This window comes from Phoxinus phoxinus (genome assembly GCF_949152265.1).
Source record: "Phoxinus phoxinus genome assembly, chromosome: 11".
Classification (NCBI taxonomy): Eukaryota; Metazoa; Chordata; class Actinopteri; order Cypriniformes; family Leuciscidae; genus Phoxinus; species Phoxinus phoxinus.
Window position 1 is genome coordinate 24,233,778 of NC_136886.1, and position 22,473 is coordinate 24,256,250.

A 22,473-nucleotide genomic window follows, 5' to 3' on the forward strand; every position below is an offset into this window, starting at 1 on the left:
GCGCGGTCCTAATGGCCGCGGGTTCTGACATTTGTGCAAAGTTTCAAGAGTTTTTGAGCACGTTAAGGCCCCCAAAAGTGACCAAAAGGTAGTAATATAATAATAATAATAAAGAAGAAGAAGAAGAAGAAGAATAATAAATAATAATCCTAAGAAAAACAATAGGGCCTTCGCCTTTTCAAGGCTTGGGCCCTAATAATAAATAATAATAATAAAGAAGAATAATCCGAAGGAAAACAATAGGGCCTTCGCCTTTTCAAGGCTTGGGCCCTAATAAGGATGCTTTGGTCTTTTCCAGATTTTATAGTCCAGTCTGGAGGAGCTGAACACACAGCGCCAGGTGGGCTATGGAAGATGGAATGAGATAGAGCATTAAAAATTAGATAAGGATGGAGATGTGAGAAAGAAGCAAAGGAAATAATAATAATAGGGAAAATCTGATCATAAGAAACCATGACTGCATAACAGCAAAGGTAGGTGGCGATATGCACTAAGAATGCAACGCGCCAAAAAACGAAAGAAGAAGAAGAAGAATTGAATCAGTGGCGGAGGAGCACTGTAGGTGGCAGTATGCACCCATTTTGTTATTTTGTTACCCTTCGTGAACACACTGAAGAAGATTACGTCAACATTACCAAAGTCTCTGACATTACTGAACATGGGTACATACAGACGAATTGATTGTATATTTTTCAGTGAATTTCATCCAACGTTAGGACCAAAGATCACATATCAGGTAACATCAAATAAATATTTTTGAGCGAAACAGAATACAGCATGTTTGACAGCCTGGTTTTGTGTTTGCAAACGATAACATTATGCATACAATCAAATGAATGTTACGGTTATATTGGAACAAATTATATATAATTTGTGTTTGATCGAAGGTTCCGGAAGAATATATTTCGAGGGAACTGTTTGATACTGTGCAGGTGTACATCATCACCAAACCTGAACTGCAGAACAAGCTCATAACAGTGTACGTACTGAACTTTAACGTTACTTTACTTAAGTCATCTCATTACTGCACTGCAATTTTATTTGTATTTGCATTGTTGTTTTAGACTGTTTTAGAGCACAAACACCGTTTAAACATTGTTTAAAAAATAATTTCTTAAACGAGATCAGACTCGACGTGTTGTCTTCAGCGAACATGAGCTCCACATTAAAAAATACAACGTTAAAATAGTTGGGAAAAACGTAACGTTACAGTAACTTATGCTAGCTTGTTTTCTTGTCAAAAAGAAGGTGAGGCTTTTGATTTCTGAATTTGCTTCAGTGGATCTAAAATTTAATTAACGTTAGTAAGTTTAATAAGTAAATAAATACATGTTTTGATTGGTTTAACGAAAAAGTGGATAACGTTATGCTCAACAATAGAAAATCCACAAGAAAATGTTCAATAATACTTATCTTTAATATGTATGTATATTTTGTTAGGGCTACAATTAGCAATGTTGTTAAAGTATGAAAGAAATGAAGTTCCTAAATTTAATTTATGGAAGCATTAAGCCATGTAAGGACGGACACACACACACACACACACACACACACACACACACACAATTTATAAAAATATTTATTATAGAACATTTGCTTGTGGGTTTTCTATTGTTGACTATGCACTTTTTCGTTACTTAGCCAATCAAAAAAAAATATATATATATATAATATATATATATATTTTTTAAACTTACTAATTACACTTGGGGACATTATGTCACTGACAAGTAAACTGATTTGCTTTAAAATAATTTAGCTGCAGTGTGTGTGTGTGTGTGTGTGTGTGTGTGTGTGTTTTCCTGGTTTACATCTTGGTTTAAATACACCTTACATCTGTGGTTTTTACATTTGGTGTAAATTGACTTTTAGACTTAATGATATTGACCTGGTTGTGTTTTATCTGTGTGACTAATGAAGGACTGCCATGGAGAAGAAACTGATTGGCTGTCCAGTGTGCATTGAGCATAAGAAATACAGCCGGAATGCCTTGCTCTTCAATTTGGGTTTAGTCTGTGATGCCAGGACAAAAACATGTGCTTTAGAACCTATTGTCAAAAAACTGTCTGGCTACCTCACAACTCTGGAGGTAAAAATGTATGTAATATGTATTTCTGTTATAGTTTCTGTACTTCAAAAGTTGGTCTAACACTTAACCATTTCATAAAATGTTTTGATTAGCTTGAAAGTGGATTCATTTCCAACGAGGAGAGTAAACAGAAGCTGTTGCCTATCCTGTCCACACTTCTTGAGGAACTTAATGTTACAGGAGCCTGCACCTTACCTATTGGTTATATATGTATTTTCTATCTCTCTGTTTCCCTGTCAGTGATTCTCGCCGTTTTTATAATCACCCTATCTCTCTCTCTCTCTCATAACAGATGACTCTAACACCATCCACTTGAAGCTAATTGAACAAAGGAAAGATCCTCAGGTTGTTCAGGAGTATGATGTACCAGTATTTACTAAGAATAAAGACCACTTTATAAAGTCACAATGGGATCTCACCACACAACAGGTCTATACAAAATCTTCCCCACTGTTTACTGTCTTTATTTGACTCAAAAAAAAAAAGTAGAGTTGGAAAACGAAGCCCTGTTTCATATTGCACGTGTTAGTGGTGCATGAGCAGCGTAGTGTTGTTGTTTTTGCCTCCCATGTTAACAAACAAGCTTGTTTCCGCCACAGAATCTAAAAAAAAGTGAGATATAAAGTCAGAATTGCAAGATGTACACAACTTGCAATTGTGAGATGAAAAGTCGCAATTATCTTTTAAAATGTTTTATTCTGTGGCGGAAACAAGCTTCCATACAAGTGTTCACATTGGAAGCAGAAGAAATTATAAATTTCATAAAATTTGCTTTTATTTGTAGTGTAGTGTGTTTTGTTATGGAGTATGTCTGAAAACAAATACGAAAAGAAGAAAAATGTATCCATTGTTTGAAATAGTTCTATTGTCCGGCTTGGAGAAAGTCACTGTCACATTACACTGTACTTTTTATCACGGCGTGACTGAAACAAGACAAATCTGAGCAGTTATAACAGTCTAAGGTTTGTTTTATACAACAAGGTTTGATTTTACAATTTAGATATATTACAAATTTTGTTTTTAATACTGACCATAGCCATAGTTTTGCATGCCGCTCACTTGCAGTGTGAAACAGGTATATTATTTTATTTGGCTTACTGTCTCCAAATACAATTTGTTACCAGGGATATTTCATTTATATCATTTTTTATAAATATTGTGATAATTTTTTTGCAGATCCTACCCTTTGTAGATGGGTATCGACACATTCAAAAGATCTCTGCTGAGGCCGATGTTGAGCTTAATCTGGTGCGGATTGCTGTTCAGAATTTATTGTAAGTATGATATTAATCCTGTTTTGAGCTGCGGTCATTATCTCAATAATAACTTATTAAAAAGAATATTCTGTGTTAAATACAGATTAACTCTCTACTGCATTTGTTTTCAGCTGGCTTTGGCTCAGTGCAGTTTATATTTTGAAAAAAAGTATAATAAAAGTACATAAGTAAACAAAAATATCTTTAACGTGTCATAAAACCCCCCTGTTTTATTATTTGTCATTCACACCTCAGATTTGAAAAAAGAAACAATTCTGACAATTCATTAAATTTACCATTTAATTTAATAACTAAATTAATAACTTTTTTTTAAACAAAATGAAACATCGCTGAACTTAAGTTGGACTGTGATGCTATTTTCTTTTGGAAACAAACTTTTTTGCATTATTTTCCTGTTATCTCTGTAAAGCTGCTTTGAAACAATCTGTATTGTAAAAAGCGATATATAAATAAATGTGACTTGACGACAAAATCACACAAAAATATATAATTAGAGACTACTAAAAACTATCATTAACAAATCAAATACATTTTGAGAAATTATTCTTAGTGAACAAACTCCATCGCACACCTGCAGGTGATAGGTGCGTCGGATAATAGGACCAAACAAGTTAGTCGTTTTAGCAGATAAGGAACTCCCGCACACTATCGTTACTTGCAATTTAAAATGAATGTTTATTAACACACAACGTTTCGGTCACACGACCTTCATCACGACCTTCCTGATGAAGGTCGTGTGACCGAAACGTTGTGTGTTAATAAACATTCATTTTAAATTGCAAGTAACGATAGTGTGCGGGAGTTCCTTATCTGCTGAGAAATTATTCTTAGAAATATCAACAAATAACCAGTATAACTATCCATAGCTATTGGTCTATATGAAAAATGAGGAAGAACATTTTAATAATATTTGCATTAAGTTTACGAGAACTCAACAAATAACACACATCAGTTTAACAGAAAGAATAAAGGCATAGTTTTTTCTCCAATCTTCTTTGAATTTTCAGTCTGCATCATTGTCTTCTGTATATCAGAATAATGAATCATGTCATTCCATTCATGATCAGTCAGTCATAGCGTTGTATCAGTCTTATTTGCATTTCATTTGAAGAAGACATGAAATATGTGCGCATACACAGTGCTGATTCATGTTTGGAGCACCTGCATTTGTCCGCCACATATGTCAAGTTACTGTTTGCTGATACCATAGAAATGAATGAGAAGTGCCATAGACTGAATTTGTTCTCTGATTTCTCTTATAAAACAGCAACGTTTTGCTATAAAATAAAGAAAATAGATGCACCCAGATATCCTTGTGTATTTGTCAGAAAAATATTTGGACAGCTCCAAGGCTTTTGTTAAAACATTGTTCAGATGTTATATTTCAAAACATTTGTCAGATTTTGTCCTGAAAACACTTGTGTAGGACTAATTTATTGCGCATCAAATCCCAAGCCTCCGTTGTTAATCTCATATGAGATGCGATTGGTTGAGTTAGTGAATCCTCTTGCAAAGCGCTTCAGTTTACTAGTGTTTGACTGTTCATCTCACGCAGCTTAAATGGCAGTTCCCGATGTTTTTGACTATGATTGGGACTGTCATATACATTACATTATAATGATGAGAACACTATTGTAATGCAACATTGTTGAATTTTTTTGTGCTGTAGTTACTTGTTTCAGTGGGTTACAGGATGAGCGCATTAACAATGGGAGTTCTGCCTAGTACATAACTTTTGAAGTGGATCAAAAAACTTCATCAAAGTTGTCCTAAGACAAGTAGGGGTATTGTTCAAAATTCATGTAACTTTGAAGAAAGTTTGTTTTGATCCTACATTTCAAATGTTGACTACTGTAGCTCACTGTCATTTTGTGCAGATGTAAGTTGTAATATTACATTTATGTTGTATATATCTGATTAATCTCATATAGGATGTGTTTGGTTGATTTAATTAAGCCCAACAATATTGACTATGATTGGATTATTTGAAAAAGATGTTTCTTTTTCAAAAACACTAATGCATTATTAATAATAAATAGCAGGGTTATTTTCTCATATTATTTTAATTAACATTAAGTTTAATTAAAATTGCTCACCTCTAAGTGACTATATGTTATCAGATATAAATCTCCTCTCATAGAGCCATTTTTATGATCCAAAATTGTATTACCATTTAAATCACCATGTACAGCCACTACTTTCATTTTGGCCCCGCGTAGCTATGCTAAATTCAAAGTTTTTGATAATCATTGATATTGGGACTACAAAATCATGGCCAGAGCCTGGTGCAAAATGTCTCTCCAGTGAACGCGGATGAGGAAGTGTAAAATGTGGAGTGTAGATAAGGAAATCAATACCAATACAAAACCTTTCTTACACCTTTGGTTTTGCTTTGCATTTTACCATTTCTGCTTTTAAACTCTGGTACAAATGCATGCCATAGATGCTGCTGACAGAGTTCAAGTTGTATTTAACCCAGATTATTCTTGTAATTTGGAAATACCTCCTGACATAAGGCATCACTTTACTCTTAACAAAAATGTATAACGAGATACAATGATGAATGCATGAAAATCTAGCACCTGATGAAGTTGTAAAAATGAAATGCATTAAAACCATTAATGGATCATTACAATAGTTATTGTGTTGTAAAAACTACACATGTTTTACATGTAATAGCAGCTAAAGAGTAATGGACTGAACACTGGTACTGGTCAATGGAATCAATGTTACTGAATCAATGGTACTGTTTCACAGGTATTATGAAGTGGTAACTCTGGTATCCATATTTCAGGTACGTTTTTGTTGTTTATTCTAAATTTGATAATAAATTATTTTTCTTACTCTGTTTTTTGGTTTTCATATTCTACAGTACTCAAATGTTTACTGCACAACACCTAAAGTACAAAACTTGATCGATAAGAAGTTCCTTCAGGAAGAGTGTCTACATTACGTCTGTAAGCTAGGTGAGCAAGTACAGAGATTGTAAATATATATGCGAGTGAAATGTTTCTAGTTCACAGTAGACATTTTACTATATGCTTGTCACCAGGCCAAAGGACAAGTCTCAGGGATGTGTTCCAGTTGTATTGTGGTTTGACCCCAGGTACAACTGTGCGTGACCTCTGTTCCCGCTATTCTCACCAGCTACAGAGGGTGGATGAAAGGCAAGGCCATTTGAATTTGATTGTTGTTCACGCTTAAATCCCCAAAATTAACATGCAACTAATAAGGCATATCAGTCTTGTTTTCTGTACTACAGAGGAACAATATGTAAAGATTATAGATTAAGAATGTTTTTGGTTCATTTAGCTGTTATTAAGCTGTAAGTACCAGTTTGAGCTATAAGAAAATATACGATATAATTTTTTTTTTTTTTTTTTTTACATGTTGCAGGAAGTTGATTCAGTTTGGCTTGATGAAAGGTCTGATTCGGCGCCTGCAGAAGTATCCAGTCAAGGTTGTTAGAGATGATAGGAGTCGTCCACCGAGACTTTACACTGGCTGCCATAGTTATGATGAAATCTGTTGCAAAACTGGCAAGTATTAAGTATGTTATTGCTTTTCACATGAATATTCCTTCAAACCAGTGACATTATTCCTTTCATGTATTTTCAGGAATGAGTTACAGGGAGTTGGATGAGCGTTTGGAGAATGATCCGAACATTGTTGTTTGCTGGAAATAATGCTGCTGTGACAGAATTATGATTACAGAGAGTATTATAGCATTTGTAAATTTGGAACGTGAGAGACAGATGCTTTTGCTGTCCCAGACATTGTTCTGTACCTTTATTTATTGTAAATCAATTTCCCTTCACATGTGTGTAATCTTTACTGAATTAGATTGATTTTTATGATGCATAAATGCAAAATTTAGTCATAGTTCTATATCAAAAGTAGTCACCTAATTATAGAGAAGCAGTTCTCATTTTTTCAGTTATACATGTTTAACTTTCCTTACTCAGAGGAAAAAAGTAGGAAACATGGACAAGACCCCCTGTGACCAAGTCAACTGTTGATCTTAAATCCATTGTTTTTAAAGTGTTACCTTGTGGATTCGCTGTTAAATTAAGCTTAGAATTAACAATTTAAATAAATCGATAGTGTATGCTTTACAGATTGTGTAATATGCGGTTGCACAAATATTTGATTACATCACTCCATTTGTCACATAAAATATTGCAGTCCCAGGACAATAAAATGTGAACAAGTTTGCATAATGTTTTTGATTTTTTCAACTGTAGCTCCTCTGACAGAATCACTAGATTGACATCCTCAGAATGCTCCCCAATGCAAACCTTAAAGGAATACTCCACTTTTTTGGAAATAGGCTCATTTTTCAACTCCCCTAGAGCTAAACCGTTGAGTTTTACTGTTTTCGAATCCATTCAGGTGATCTCCGGGTCTGGCGGTAGCACTTTTAGCATAGATCATTGAATCTGATTAGACCGTTAGCATGTCTGTTGACTCTTCTGTAGTTACATTGTGTACAATACCGACAGAAAATGAAAAGTTGTGATTTTCTAGGCTAATATGACAAGGAACTATATACTCTCATTCCTCCGTAATAATCAAGGAACTGTGCTGCCATACCATGGGTGCAGCAGGTGCAATGATATTACGCAGCGCCTGAAAATAGTCCCCAGCTCGGTAACTTCCAACGTGACCGGCACTAAGGTTGTAATATTGCACCTGCTGGTACGGCAGCACAGTAAAACTCAACTGTTTAACTCATCAGTCTTAGGAAAATGAGCCTATTTCCAAAAAAAGTGGAATGTTCCTTTAAAGGGCATGTGTGCTTGTGTATGTTGATAGTAGCAAAACCAATCATCCTTAGAATATTTTAAAAGCTGTCACGTAAACATCCTTTATTCTTTAACAAATACACCTTCCTGTTCTCTCCTTAACCCAAAAATACATTTACAGGCCATTTAGAAGTCAAATAAGTTACTTTTTCATGAAGCAACTATTTCATGAAGCAACTAAAACAAATCAAATAAACATTAGATGTCACAGGGTTTTATTTGAAGTTGGTATGGGAGCTATTGCTATATACAAAAAGAACAGAAATAAAACCACATAAATAGCTCTGTCCCATGTCAGACATTCCAGATGTATATGTACCAAATTATTCCTCTTCATCTGAGCTTTGGAAAGAGATGACAAATATGCTACCCATCAAATTCATACAAGATAAGGGTATGAATAAGACGAGAGGACAAAATGCAGAGCTGACCGCCCATGGAACATTTAAAATCGGAGCCAGTACATAGCACTTCTCATTCTGTTATAATCTGGCAGCTGCTCTACTGGACCTGCATAGAGAAAGAAAAGTACGAAAGGTTACAAAAAACAATCAATACAAGTGAATTTTCATGATTCTTAATACCAATTTCAATACCACAGCATTGGGTTGGATGTGTAGCAATTTCTATCTATTAAATTCTGATAGCAGAATTAACCATTGGACCAAGTGTCCTAAGCTACAGCTAGTTTCAGAAAATAACTATATTAGGGATGTTAATGATTAGAAATGGATGAATATGATAATCTAAATGGTTAGCTTATCTATTGATTAAGGTTAGAACAAAAAGTTCAGTAATTATGAGAGCAGAAGGTAAAATAAAAACTAGAGATGCACCGATTGATCGGCTGGTGACCGGAATTGGCCTATTTTCACGTGATCGGCCGGTCAGTCTTACATATGCAGATTTTATGGCAGTCAAATGCACTCGGGTGCCGCATGATTAACATCGCGCAACATCAGCATCACATGTGCACACGGAACGCACATGTAGGAAACCTCGCAAATTATGGCCGTTTCACACCGCAAGCGTGAGCGGTGCGTATTTTTTTCAGTGTGCATGTTATCAGTGAGTGCATTCACACCGCGAGCAGGAGCAGCGCGTGAGCGTCACGTGACCAGGAGTGAAGCGCGGGTTTCGGCGCAGAGTCTATTTTTGGTGCGCTGCTCACGCTCGATTAAAGTGAAAGCACACTTTTGATGGACAAAATAAATATAATTTCACACAAAAAGTGCACAAACTGCAAAGAATTTGCATGTCTAGTGTGTTTTAACAAGAACTGGAGTAGGCTATGTCAGAAAAGAAAGACTATTTATGGAAAATATACCCATTGAAATTTTATTCAGTTTGGGTAAACCTATATGGTGTTTTATAAAAGAAAAAAATATATATATAGAAAATAAATATTTATGTGTGCTGTAAAGTGGTTAGATTTTTTTTTTTTTATCAGAATCGGTTAAAATCGGCAGGTCAAACTATTCAAAATCAGAATAGGCCTAGAAAATTGTAATCGGTGCATCTCTATAAAAATAAAAAATAAATACAGTGGGGAGAACAATATTTGATACACTGACGATTTTGCAGGTTTTCCCACTTACAAAGCATGTAGAGAACTGTCATTTTTATCATAGGTACAATTCAACTGTGAGAGACGAAAACAAAAATCCAGAAAATCACATTGTATGATTTTTAAAGAATTAATTTGCATTTTATTGCATGACAGAAGCTCTTGATTTACCAGTCAATCTACGTTCCTACTCTCACCTATGGTCATGAGCTTTGGGTCATGACCGAAAGGACAAGGATACAGGCGGCCGAAATGAGCTTTCTCCGCAGGGTGGCTGGGCGATCCCTTAGAGATAGGGTGAGGAGCTCGGTCACTCGGGAGGAGCTCAGAGTAGAGCCACTGCTCCTCCACATCGAGAGGAGTCAGCTAAGGTGGCTCGGGCATCTATTCCAGATGCCTCCTGGACGCCTTCCCGGGAAGGTGTTCCGGGCGCGTCCCACCGGGAGGAGACCCCGGGGAAGACCTAGGACAGGCTGGAGAGACTATGTCTCCCGGCTGGCCTGGGAACGCCTCGGTGTCCCCCCGGAAAAGCTAGAGGAAGTGGCTAGGAGAGGGAAGTCTGGGCATCTCTGCTTAGACTGCTGCCCCCGCGACCCGGCCCCGGATAAGCGGAAGAAGATGATGGATGCATGACAGAAGTATTTGATCACCTAGCAACCAGTAAGAATTCCAGCTCTCACAGACCTGTTTTTCTTTCAGAAGCCCTCCTGTTCTCATTACTTGTAATAACTGCACCTGTTTGAACTCGTTACCTGTATAAAAAGACACCTGTCTACACACTCAATGTGCACAAGGCCGGGATGGGCTACAGGACATTAGGCAAGCAGCTTGGTGAGAAGGCAACAACTGTTTGCACAATTATTAGAAAATGGAAGTTCAAGATGACGGTCAATCTCCCTCGGTCTGGGGCACCATGCAAGATCTCACCTCGTGAGGCATCAATGATCATGAGGAAGGTGAGGGATCAGCCCAGAACTACACGGCAGGACATGGTCAATGACCTGAAGACAGCTAGGACCACAGTCTCAAAGAAAACCATTAGTAACACACTACGCCATTATGGATTAAAATCCTGCAGCGCACGCAAGGTCCCCCTGCTCAAGCCAGCGCATGGGAGAAGGTCATGTGGTCTGATGAGACAAAAATATAGCTTTTTGGTCTAAACTCCACTCGCCGTGTTTGGAGAAAGAAAGATGGGTACAACCCCAAGAACACCATCCCAACCGTGAAGCATGGAGGTGGAAACATCATTCTTTGAGGATGCTTTTCTGCAAAGGGGACAGGACGACTGCACTGTATTGAGGGGAGGATGGATGGGGCCATGTATCGCGAGATCTTGGCCAACAACCTCCTTCCCTCAGTAAGAGCATTGAAGATGGGTCATGGCTGGGTCCTCCAGCATGACAATGACCCGAAACACACAGCCAGGGCAACTAAGAAGTGGCTCTGTAAGAAGCATCTCAAGGTCCTGGAGACCTGAAACCAATAGAAAATATTTGGAGGGAGCTGAAAGTCCGTATTGGCCAGCAACAGCCCCGAAACCTGAAGGATCTGGAGGTGGTCTTTATGAGGCCAAAATCCCTGCAGCAGTGTGTGCAAACCTGGTCAAGAACTACAGGAAACGCATGATCTCTGTAATTGCAAACAAAGGTTTCTGTACCAAATATTAAGTTCTGCTTTTCTGATGTCTCAAATACTTAAAAATCATACAATGTGATTTTCTAGATTTTTGTTTTAGATTCCATCACTCACAGTTGAAGATATGATAAAAATGACAGACTTCTACGTGCTTTGTAAGTGGGAAAACCTGCAAAATCAGCAGTGTATCAAATACTTGTTCTCCCCACTGTATATATGCAGACGTTTATATGACATGCTAACATAAAAAAAAAATTCAATGTAGAATAAAAAGGAATTTTTTTTTTAAAAGGACTCACCGACTGCAGACACAGCTGGGCATTTGTCATAGATGTATTTAGAGCAGACATCACGGACAATCCTGGGAGTCACAGCCTAGCGAGACAAACAAAATGGTATTATTAATCTTCAAATTAATCTTAAACAGTGCAATGCAGTCACTCATCCACTGTGGGATTGTTAACAAGGACAATTTACCTCAATTCTGGCATCCCACTCTGCCAACTGGATGCGGCGACCATAATTTAGTATGTGCCTGCCAATGTCATCACAAACAGGAGTAGTTCCTGAGAACAGAAAGAAGGATATTATAGATAGTAGTCTGAAATCATTATTAGTTTAAAATAAAAAAAAACGTAAAGAATCTGTATTACTAGCCCTACTGTTGGTGCACAATATTATTGGACAATGAATAAAATAATCATAATTTTCTCCAATACCTTAACTGAATTTTTTTTATAGAATACATATTGAACGCTATATGGAACACTTTTTTATATTGTTACAGACAATGGTGTACCGTCAAAAAATACCGATACAGTTTTATTGCCCACCCTAAGTAGGATAACCATAATCATCTGCAGTCACGCAGAGCTGAAGCACAACCAAAATGTTTTTGTTTTTTTTAACCGCTAGATGGAAAAACACAAAATAATCACCGTACTTAAAAAAAAAAACAGGGATACCTGCAGGTTGGAGCAAAGATCCTTGCACACTGAGTCTAAAATTTTCGTATGCGTTTTTTTGTATTCGTCATTCGGTGGCTCTGAATTGTCAAAACACCCCTCTAAATGCTTGCTACGGATGCGAAAAATGGGAAAAAACTAACCCGATCCAAATTATGTTTTGACGGATGAAAGTTTCATAGGCAGTGTGCAAACATGATTGACACAACGTGAGGTCATATTTATTTTTAAATGTGCGAAAATTTCGGACTCAGTGTGCAAGGACCTTAATTGTCGTGCCAAAAAGTGAATTGCTACAACAAATAAACCCCTAAGACTATATGGGTAATGAGTATGTTTTAGTTTATTACCATTGAGTTGTCCCACTAAGCTAGCTTTCAAAGCATTTTTGGCTCGAGCCACATCACTCTCAGTCACTGTGGTGCACAAATTCATCCTGTAATACAGAAACATCAACAACACATATTAATCACCTCAAATAGGACTATAACACATCAGATGAATTGTATATACTGTCAGGAATAGCTGAAGGCATGCCAGTGACTTACCAGGCATTCTGAGCCCAATGCATCATGTCCTCTATTTTATGTCTGTCTGTAACAAAATAAATACCCAGCAGTCCAGTGTCACTGTATGAGGAGTGGAAAGCCTGGAAACTGTGACACAGGTTCAACTCTGCAGCCAGGCGAGCTAGACGACTGCTTAAGTGCTGTATACAACATACAAATAAAGACTAGCATCATTTCAGGATCATAATGCAACCAAATTTTTACTTGTAAATTAGCTAAGCATGTTACAAATTTGAATTTATCAATGAAAAATTATTCCCATTGTTTATGCCCGGCATTAGAGTTTATACTACAGACGGTACGTAAAAAACTATTACAAATACTATTATAAAAGGTGTCTGCATTAAAACCATGTTTTCATGACAATATAAATAAAGACTTTTTTTTATTTATATATATATTTTATATATAAATTTAATGAATTATCAATTTTATGATGTAATTGACAGTATTTGAAAGCTCAGGCTTTTATATTGGCACCATATCAGTTATTTTTCATGTTGCCATAATACAATGTACTGATATTGGACATACATTGGTCAATACTGGATATTTAATTGATTATGTTAAGTTGATTATTTTTAACATCTTATTCAATGGTAGTATGTAATATTTTACATTTTTATTCATTTTTTCTATTTAGACAAGATATAACGGCATGAAAATAATCTTCAGTTATCAAATAATTTGAGTTTATCATTCCTGTGCATGGAGAAATCGAGAGACAAACTGATTTACAATGGCCAAGTTTAAGGTTGCTCTATGCTGCATTTCATTAAAACAGGAAAAAAAGCCTCTCATACTAGAATTTTCCAAGGGCCATCTTGCAAAAGATTGCAAGAGGAATCAAGAATCCCTCAAGTTAATCAGAATCAAGAATCCCTCAAGTTAATCAGAATCACAACAAGGTACTTAGATTCCCATTTCTACTCCATACATGCGGGGGGAAAAAATGAGTTAAGGAGATAGAAGTTTAACCAATGTAATAAACTAACCTTGCCACCTCCGAATGTGATGTCATAGCTACCAATAATGGAATTGGCAACCATGAGAGGCACAATATCAGGACTTGCAGCTCCAGCTCCCTCTACAGCAATAGCAACATGTGCTAGTGGCATTGCATCATCACGCATACGAATCTGAAAGCAAGACAGGATCAGACCAACAGCAAGTCAAGTAATGGCAAGAAAATGAGACCCTCTTAAAGCTGCAGTCCGGCACTTTTTTGGGTTTAAAAATATCAAAAAAGACATTTTTGAAAAAAAACGTAACCAGCCAGTGTTCAAAATGATCTGCTTGCCTTACCTCGATTCAAAACGGTAATCTTGTAATAATGATTTTAATTCCAGTGGTACTGGTGGATTTCCGCGGGAATTTCGAGCATGTCTTTGCGTCATTACGTCACTTCTGTACACATAGAGAAGGAGTCCCCGGCTAGTCGGCTATATAGCGTGTGTGGATGATGGATGGAGGTGGAGATTTAGCTTAGCACTTGGTATGGCGGATCCCGAAAGTTTAAAGCGACAATCACCAGTGACAACTGGAGATTCACCAGTTGTAAAACCCAAAGACTTCGGACTTCAGAGTGGCTACAGAAAAAAATATATTTTTCACGTTTTGACGTGATATAGCCTAAGCAATCGTTAGATTTAATCAGCATGATATAGCCTACTGCAATGCTTCCCCCCACCCCCCGAATTTGGTCAGAACAAAAGTGAATGTTACTTACTTGTTCAGATGACATTTACCGATGAAAATTCTAATGTTGACACTTTCAAAAGGTATACTCTGACATTGCTGATGACAGTACAGTATCCACAGCGACGCGACAGGTTCTCCTCAATACATTGTGTTCATCCGCGCTGTTTCATGCCGATTTACTACCCACGCACAGTTAATAATTCCGCGAATAACTGCAATTGCAGATTTCTAACAGAGATGGCGACAAAGAGGAAAAACGACGGACTGCAGCTTTAAACATACACGCAATTCATACCTCACTCCCAGTGAAACGGCATGGGGACAGAACAGGTACAGCATCACCCTCGTATTCAAAAGAAACACCACTGAAATGCTGCTTAGCCAGAGCCACAAGGTCATCATGGTTCACTCCTACAGCGGAACAGAAAGACAGTATTTAAGCGATAAACTTTGCTGTCTGTCTTTTCTATTATAACACTACTGCATGACCAGTTTGATAATAGTTCAAGAGCAGTACCTCCAGCTGTAGCCAGGACCATGCGAGGACCTTTATAATGGCTATTGATGTATTCCACCAAATCATTACGAGTTAGTGTCCTTGAAAATTCAGAGCAAACAAACAAAACAAAAAAACATTATTTCCTTTAGGAACATGTTTCATTGGGTATGTTTACAAGTAGGGTTGTTTTTGGTAACAGACCTAAAAATGTTAAATCAATTCATTTTAAAAATGTTGTCCTGTTTCGTGTCATCCTTTGGTTATCACTGTTATTCATCGCAGTTTTGGATTCAATTGCGCATTTAAAAATGGTTGTCAATGCAGAAACTTTGCAGTGTCCTAAGCAGCATGAAAAACTAAACTACACAAATTGTGACTGGGTAATAAACAAAGCCAGAGAACAGCCCTCTCTTTATTAGAGATGCACCGATTTCAATTTTCTAGGCCGATTCCGATTTCCGATTTTTCATCAAGTTTGACCTGCCGATACCGATTTTAGCCGATTACGATTTTATTTTTTCTAACCACTTTACAACACACACAAATGTTTTTTGTCTATGTTTTCTTTAATAGAACATTTTGCGTAGAATATAGAACATTCAAACAAATAATTACTCCCGGTGTGGGAAATTCACACACATTAAAGTGAAGTGTGTTATGAAAAAAAAAAAACATTTCCTTCTTTTCACATCACAATACCAGATAGCCTGTTTCTTCTGTCATCTGCCACATGTCCAGCCAGGCTAAACAAGCGCTCACTGTTGACGCTTGTACAAGGTGCAGAGAGGTAAGCTCGGGCAAGTGGAGCAAGTGCAGGGAAACGATCTTTGTTGATCTTCCAGTAGATCAATGCATTTTCACTTCTGCCAATGGGCGCCTCTGACAGGTAGTTCTGTACCTGCACAGACAAGGGGCTGGCCAGTTGAACGACAGTTTCACATGGCAAACGTGAGAGGCGCGTGAACGACCGTTTCACACTGTAAACGAGCGGCGCATGAACGACAGTTTCACATGGCGACCGTGAGTGGCGCGTCAGCGTAAATGCATCATCACAGCAGCTGCAGCCGCCAGAGTATTACTGGAAGCGTTTGTAGTACAGCGTCACAGCAGCTGCTACAAAAGTCTCGGCGCCGAAACCCGCGATTCACTGCTGCTCACGCGACGTTCCTGCTTGAAGCTCGCGCGCTTCTCTTTGACCGGTTTTTAAAATCGGCATTGGTCAGAGTGATCGGCCGGTCACCGATTACGGCCGATCACGTGAAAATCGGCCGATTCCGATCACAAGCCGATCAATCGGTGCATCCCTACGCTTTATAATCACTAAGGCTGTCAATTTCTAAAGTGCAAGTTCCCTGAATTCTGCACTAGCAAAAACTCCTGTTATATATTAAAAAAAAGCTTTCTTAATTTTACAATGAATATCTTATTTACATCGTGTTTACATTTTGCTGGTTAAAGTGAAAGGATTCGCGAGTGTGCAGCTCGTGTTGAACAAGTTTTCAGTAGTGACAAGTGGATTCTGACTAACATACTGACTAGCACCTCTGATAGGCCATTGTGTTCACGGGCTGAACAGGTATGATTGTTATTGGCCTCAAAGCTCAATGCTTGTAAAAATCATACTGTAAATAGAAATCATTGATGTTCAGAGAGCACTCAAACAAACACGAATGACAGTATTTTAATGCACCATATATCGAATATACCGGTACTGCAGAAACGCTGGTAAACTGCAAAACTTTTATTTTAAAGTACCGACTGGTACCGGTAGTGCATGTAAACCCTATTTACATGCACATATTTTCATCAATCCGAATTAATACAATCTGATTTCAGATACTAAAAGTTTTCTTTATACAAACTTTAAACTTAGCAGTTTCACATATTTTCATTTATGTGTGCATTTATGCATTTCAAACAAAACTTCAGCGCAGTGCCCCAGTCAGTTTTTTTACCTTGATGACATGCCTTAAAGGAAAGCTTTTTGCTTTCCTTAAAGAGATTTTTGCAAATAATCAGTCTCCTCCACTGACCAATTCGTAACACATGCATGTTTGTAAAAAGTCAAACGTATGTGAACAGATCTTATTATAAAAGGGCTCTTGTAAACATACGCATCACAGCACTGCTCATGTGCTCAAGGCATTTTTTAAACCGATTAAGAAGATAGTCATATTTAAGTATTTACATGCTCAGTTTTTTCCTTAATGATTGGATTATTTCAGGTCTACACACACACCTCTCAATCTGATAAAAAAAAAAATATTCGGATCAAGCTCAATCCGATCGACTGAGGTATTTACATGACGTCTTTCAATCTGAATGACACACAGTCAAGCATTTGATACATGAAATACAATATCTTGCATCTGGGGGCTGTGTGCATACCTGGCATTGACAGAGGGACCAAGAACACTATGGCCCAGAGGAGTACCCTGGAAAGCAGTAGCATGAAGCAGATCCAGGCAAACATCCTGCAAGCTACCTTCCACCTCTTCCAGCTCTCTAAGAACCACACTCCTCTGCTGCTCCACCTCAGCCTCATTCAAAGATGAGCTCTGCACTACTTCTGCCAACAGCTCCACCGCTAGAGGGAACACAATAAAGAGACATTATTAATACGATCTTCAAATACCATTTTAGATCTTAATATACATTAGCATAAATAAACTGCGCCTGTTTGAGAAATGGATCTATTTTAATAGTTCAGTTGTTTGTTCTCTAACCTTTAGGCAAGTCCTTGGCAAGGGTCTTCATGTAGTAAGCAGTGTGTTCCCGAGAAGTGTATGCACTCAGATGACCTCCCATAGACTCCACTGCCTGTTCAAGAGCAGACTGTGGGTGCTTCTTTGTGCCCTTGATCCAAGAATAGTTTGGAATAGGAAGGAAAGCATGCAAATTAGTGAAACGGTTTTTAATTGTTTGGCTAATGGAATAGGTTGTGGTGTGCAAGCATTCTAAAAGGCTATTTTCTAAAAGGCTAGCCTTCTAGAAGGCTATTTTCACACTATAAAAATAAATTCAGAATTATACACCATGTGCTCATAGGTAGTACTACATTCAATAATTATTGCAAAATTATCACCAAAACTTATTTAGCTTTGAATACCAAGTAGAAAGTGTTCAAATTGGACAACGGTACAAGAAGAGGTGAATGAGGAAAAGGAGGATAAGGAAGGCCAAGGAGAACATTAGCCTCTAATGAGACCTGTGCTTTCATTGACCATATTCTTTCCCATGTATACGATACAAGTCTAACTAAGCAGAAATTCAGCATTAGAATATGTTGACCGACTCTTACTGTATTTGGTTACTGTATTTCAGTCACAGTAGTTTTCCCTCAATCACGGTTCTATATTTGTTCGTTCTAATCTTTTTACAGTAAATATTGCAAATGTATACAAAATATCTGATGCGAGATCATTTGATTTAATTTGTCCCAATAGCTTGAGATTTGTATTTTTAGCTTTGCGTTTATAGTTTTCGTCGTTAAGTAGAATTAAAAATGTGCATTAAGCGTTAAGGAAGAAAAAAAAAACATTCAGGAAAAACAAAAGGAAATTGAAACAACTAGGACTATAACAATAATATAGTGAGATATATTACAGAAAAAGTTTTTCTTTTGACAACTGATGAGGCATATGCTGCCGTTTTAGAACAAGAGTCCTAAACGCATAATATAACTAACTTTTAGCAAGCCATCTCGTTTTAATGCAATTCCAAAAGTTAAATATTCACACAGAGATACTGTGCGAGCAAAGTTACTTTAGTAAATAATACTTTATTATAGTTACTAACTTATGCTTTTCCTCAATAGGGCTGGGTATTGATTTTTCATTCGACTCATTGAATTCAATGGTTCCATTTTCACTGGCCCCACTAAAAGAAAGTAATAAATTAATAAAATAGTTATAGTTTTTGCTGTTTTTGACCCATGTATCCTTATATTGTAATAATATGATAATTTAACAATTCTCCATTCCAACTTCGATACCACAGCTAAAAATACAAATATAAATTTCAAAGATTAAAAACAAGTAAACAGTCATTAATAAAAAATAAAAAAATACTTAAAATACAAGGCAATCAATAACACATAAATAAATACAATAGAACAAAGATACAAATGAAATAATCAGTGCTTTTAATTTTTTTTAGGTAAGTCTAACAGCAGTTTTCAGAAATTGAATAATGTAATCAAATGTAAAATAACACTGCATAATGTGCATATACCGGTAATCTTCACAGTACAAATTAAACATAGGTTAATCCGTATTAAAGTTACAAATACATTATTTAGTGAAGAGCAGGGAGTGAGTTCTCTGTCTTTTGTAGCTTGATTAACATTAAAAAAACGATTGCTTTAAGAATAATGCACAGACCCAATATGATACACATGCGTTCTTTCTCTACTCTTTACTTAAACCTTTGCAGGATTTAACTATGCAAGATTTCCATTTTTGTCAAACAGTAACCCCTAGAGTCGCTGTGGAATACTTGTATTTAACGTTACTAATACCACTCACGCAGAGCCGTCTATGCACTCACGGCCTGATCCCCTCCCCCTGTATACGTTACTGTATCTGTTCAGTAGGATGGAAGCACCGGACGGAAGCGTCGGACATCGAATAGGCACAGATAGACTCACTCCGAAGATGTCTACTGACCAGGTAAAGTTACACGATTTCATACAAATATTAGGCCACTGCATAATTGTATATGTTGTGCCGTAAAGCAAGTCGTGATTTGGCGGGGCGCCACCTCTCAAACCTGCCAGCAGTGGATGCAGGGAAGGAAAGGAAACAAGGATGCACAAATAAGAAACGAGAAGCACCCATTAAGTTCAATGTTTGTGGAAATGCGGAAAAAGATGGATTCGTGGCTATTGCGAATTGATAGAGTGTACCACATTTTTAAAAAACGATTAATCGGGGAAAAAATCATTTTTGCCCAGCCCTATTCCTCAATAAGTGTCATTTCAATAAATTTGCACTTTTGAATGCAAACATCCAACTTAAACTGTAATAAAAAAAATTGTTGAGAAAGATTTAATATGATGTGAATATATTATAATGCATTATGCAGTGATATAATTCTGACACGCAACACGTATTGTGAAGCAGCAATACCCTAGTAACAACATTCATTTAGAGAGAACGAGTAAAGGTATCATATATACTTTAAATGCCATATGCTCCAGGAAAAATCCAGCACCATTATTCTTCTCAGACTCATATCTGCTCCCACAACCAATCCAAAGGCCAACCTGCAAAAGCCAGACAAATGAAAAGCACAAAGGATTAAGTTAACAGTGCTCAGTACTTTTGAGGTTGATTTCATTTTAGTTAAACATGTTAATTTGTAAATGGAAAAGTTAAAGGACAGTTACTACTTAGGCTTTTTAAATTCCTGTTATTTTTATGAACACACAGACTATAAAAAAGTAAGTCACCGTGCATGTGGCCTGGTTGGTCTCTTCAGAGGCAACCCTCAAGCCATTGCTTAAGGTAGTGAGGCGAGTTTCTGAAACTCCGAGCAGGCTCTGAGCATATGATACAGAGGCATGTCCTCTTCTCAGAGACAGCAGAAGAGGCTAAAATAAAAAGAAAGATAGACATAAGAATATGGTGCACATTCTTGTATCAATTTTAAAAAGCAAGAAAAAAAAGATATAATAATAATAATAATTCACAGATTAATACAATGTACCGTTGGTTGACCAACCACAAGGTTGACCGATAAAACAAGATTAGAATAAAGTGTTTGATTTGGCCAATAGCTAGAGATTAGTTTAGTTTTTACACTTTTCAGTGAGTAGTAATGCATCCAAGCAATTCAGGATTTTATAAGAAAACAAGTCGATAAAAGATAAATCAGCCGTTAGCTTCTAAAATGAAAAATGAAAGAAAATGTTTCACTTAATGTAAAATAAGACAGGTCTTTATTATAAATGTAACAATGACTTAAAGTTTCAAATAAGATAAAATAAAAATAGCTACGCTTCTCTACTTCTGAACATTTGTATTATTTTATTGTCATATAAAATACATAAATCATGCACAAGGAGAGAGAAAAAGTTATATAAATTAAACTCAAGTATTTTTAAATTAAGTATATTGTATATAGATGTGCCCTGAATATGAACGTTATACTATGGTCATGTTTAAGATTTATGTATTTGATTCGGCTGTTTCTGTGCTCATACATGTTTTTCTGATTGCACTTCACCACTTTAGAACCATTACAGTAAACAGGGAATAGAAGTGAAAGTGAGAGAAAAAGAAATCTTGAAAAGATATTTAAGAATTTATGGAGAAAATCAAGAGATTCATAGGGCTCTTGCAACAGATTTATTTATATCCTTTTTTTTTTTGTTTAGCCTACCTCATACACCTTACCTCTCATACGGTTTAGCTCTTTTATGTCTATAAATATATTTATGTGAAACCAAAATGAAAAGCAAATTAATCATTTTTTTTAACAGTTTTCTTCTATTGACACTCGTATAGGTCACTGACTCACATATTGTTCTTTATTAACAGTCCAAATAAATTAGCTCTTCGTCAAACCAGATTGTATGCCGTTTTGTGGCAATTGTGTGATGCTGCATTGAGGAGACAGCGCTCCATCTTACGTATTTTTGTTATTTGATTAAAATTGACGAAAGGGAACTGTAACCAAATTAATAAGTTATACAGCTAATGAATACAGTTTAACAATATAAAACGATAAAAGATTCTATATCAGGATGACGTAAGTTTCAATGACCTTGTCAGGTAAAAGTTCATGTTCCCTAACCAAGAAGAAAAAGAAACAAAGTGCAATATCTAACTTTCTAGAATTACAAAGTGACTTGCTTACAGAACTATTACAACTTTGTGTCTTGATCCTCGAAGCTCTCACACACTAGGCAGAGATCTAACCTTCAGTGTAACCGAGCTATCAGCTAAGTTAGCTCTCTGGCATTGACAAGGCCAATGACAGCCACTGTGATCATGGAGATTGACTGGGTAATATGCGCGTACTTAAATGTAATGTTTGAAATTCCTAAAGCCAGTATTCAATTGAAAAGTCATGAAATACTCACGTTGCCAGCTTTAACAAGAGCTCGATTCACTGCCCCGCTGATCCGCCACATAGAGGCAACCATCTTGTCCACAGTGTGCACCACCTCCGTGCGAAATGTTCTTCTTCTTCTTCTTTTTTTCTTCTTTTCGATTTAATGGCGGTTGGCAAACCAGCTTTGTTGAACTTCCGCCACCTACTGGGGTGGAGTGTGAAGCGTTGATGTAGAAGGGAAAGAAAGGAAAACAAAAACAATTCTAATTAAACTTGTTTCTAAAAAATTTCAAATAAAGCTGTG

General features: G+C 36.8%; 2 protein-coding genes across 2 annotated transcripts; one reads left to right on the plus strand and one right to left on the minus strand.

Moving 5' to 3' along the window:
• Nucleotides 1-471: 471 nt before the first annotated feature.
• nprl2 (NPR2 like, GATOR1 complex subunit) lies at nt 472-7,751 on the plus strand. Its single transcript, XM_079627969.1, has 11 exons — nt 472-736; nt 888-979; nt 1,921-2,089; nt 2,182-2,290; nt 2,382-2,518; nt 3,266-3,363; nt 6,124-6,160; nt 6,239-6,332; nt 6,419-6,533; nt 6,763-6,905; nt 6,985-7,751. The coding sequence occupies exons 1-11, from the start codon at nt 659-661 to the stop codon at nt 7,050-7,052; spliced, it is 1,140 nt and encodes a 379-aa protein (XP_079484095.1). The 5' UTR covers nt 472-658; the 3' UTR covers nt 7,053-7,751.
• A 618-nt stretch (nt 7,752-8,369) lies between these two features.
• Nucleotides 8,370-22,473, minus strand: uqcrc1 (ubiquinol-cytochrome c reductase core protein 1). Its single transcript, XM_079627968.1, has 13 exons — nt 22,198-22,473; nt 20,563-20,703; nt 20,290-20,376; nt 17,837-17,966; nt 17,499-17,697; nt 15,129-15,208; nt 14,907-15,022; nt 13,906-14,049; nt 12,890-13,050; nt 12,692-12,777; nt 11,854-11,942; nt 11,676-11,751; nt 8,370-8,681 (listed from the first exon to the last, which is right to left on the minus strand). Exons 1-13 carry the CDS (start codon nt 22,258-22,260, stop codon nt 8,617-8,619), a joined length of 1,437 nt encoding a protein of 478 aa, XP_079484094.1. The 5' UTR covers nt 22,261-22,473; the 3' UTR covers nt 8,370-8,616.

What these genes read in the sequence shown, in the direction of transcription:
- nprl2 (XM_079627969.1), top strand. Translation starts at nt 659, where the DNA reads ATGGGTACATACAGACGAATTGATTGTATATTTTTCAGTGAATTTCAT. An exon ending in GGGATCTCACCACACAACAG is followed by an intron (nt 2,519 to 3,265) that starts GTCTATACAAAA and finishes ATTTTTTTGCAG; the next exon opens with ATCCTACCCTTTGTAGATGG. An exon ending in TGAAATCTGTTGCAAAACTG is followed by an intron (nt 6,906 to 6,984) that starts GCAAGTATTAAG and finishes ATGTATTTTCAG; the next exon opens with GAATGAGTTACAGGGAGTTG.
- uqcrc1 (XM_079627968.1), bottom strand. Translation starts at nt 22,260, where the DNA reads ATGGTTGCCTCTATGTGGCGGATCAGCGGGGCAGTGAATCGAGCTCTT. An exon ending in CCAACCAGGCCACATGCACG is followed by an intron (nt 20,377 to 20,562) that starts GTGACTTACTTT and finishes TGGCTTTTGCAG; the next exon opens with GTTGGCCTTTGGATTGGTTG. An exon ending in TCACATTCGGAGGTGGCAAG is followed by an intron (nt 13,051 to 13,905) that starts GTTAGTTTATTA and finishes TGTTGTATACAG; the next exon opens with CACTTAAGCAGTCGTCTAGC.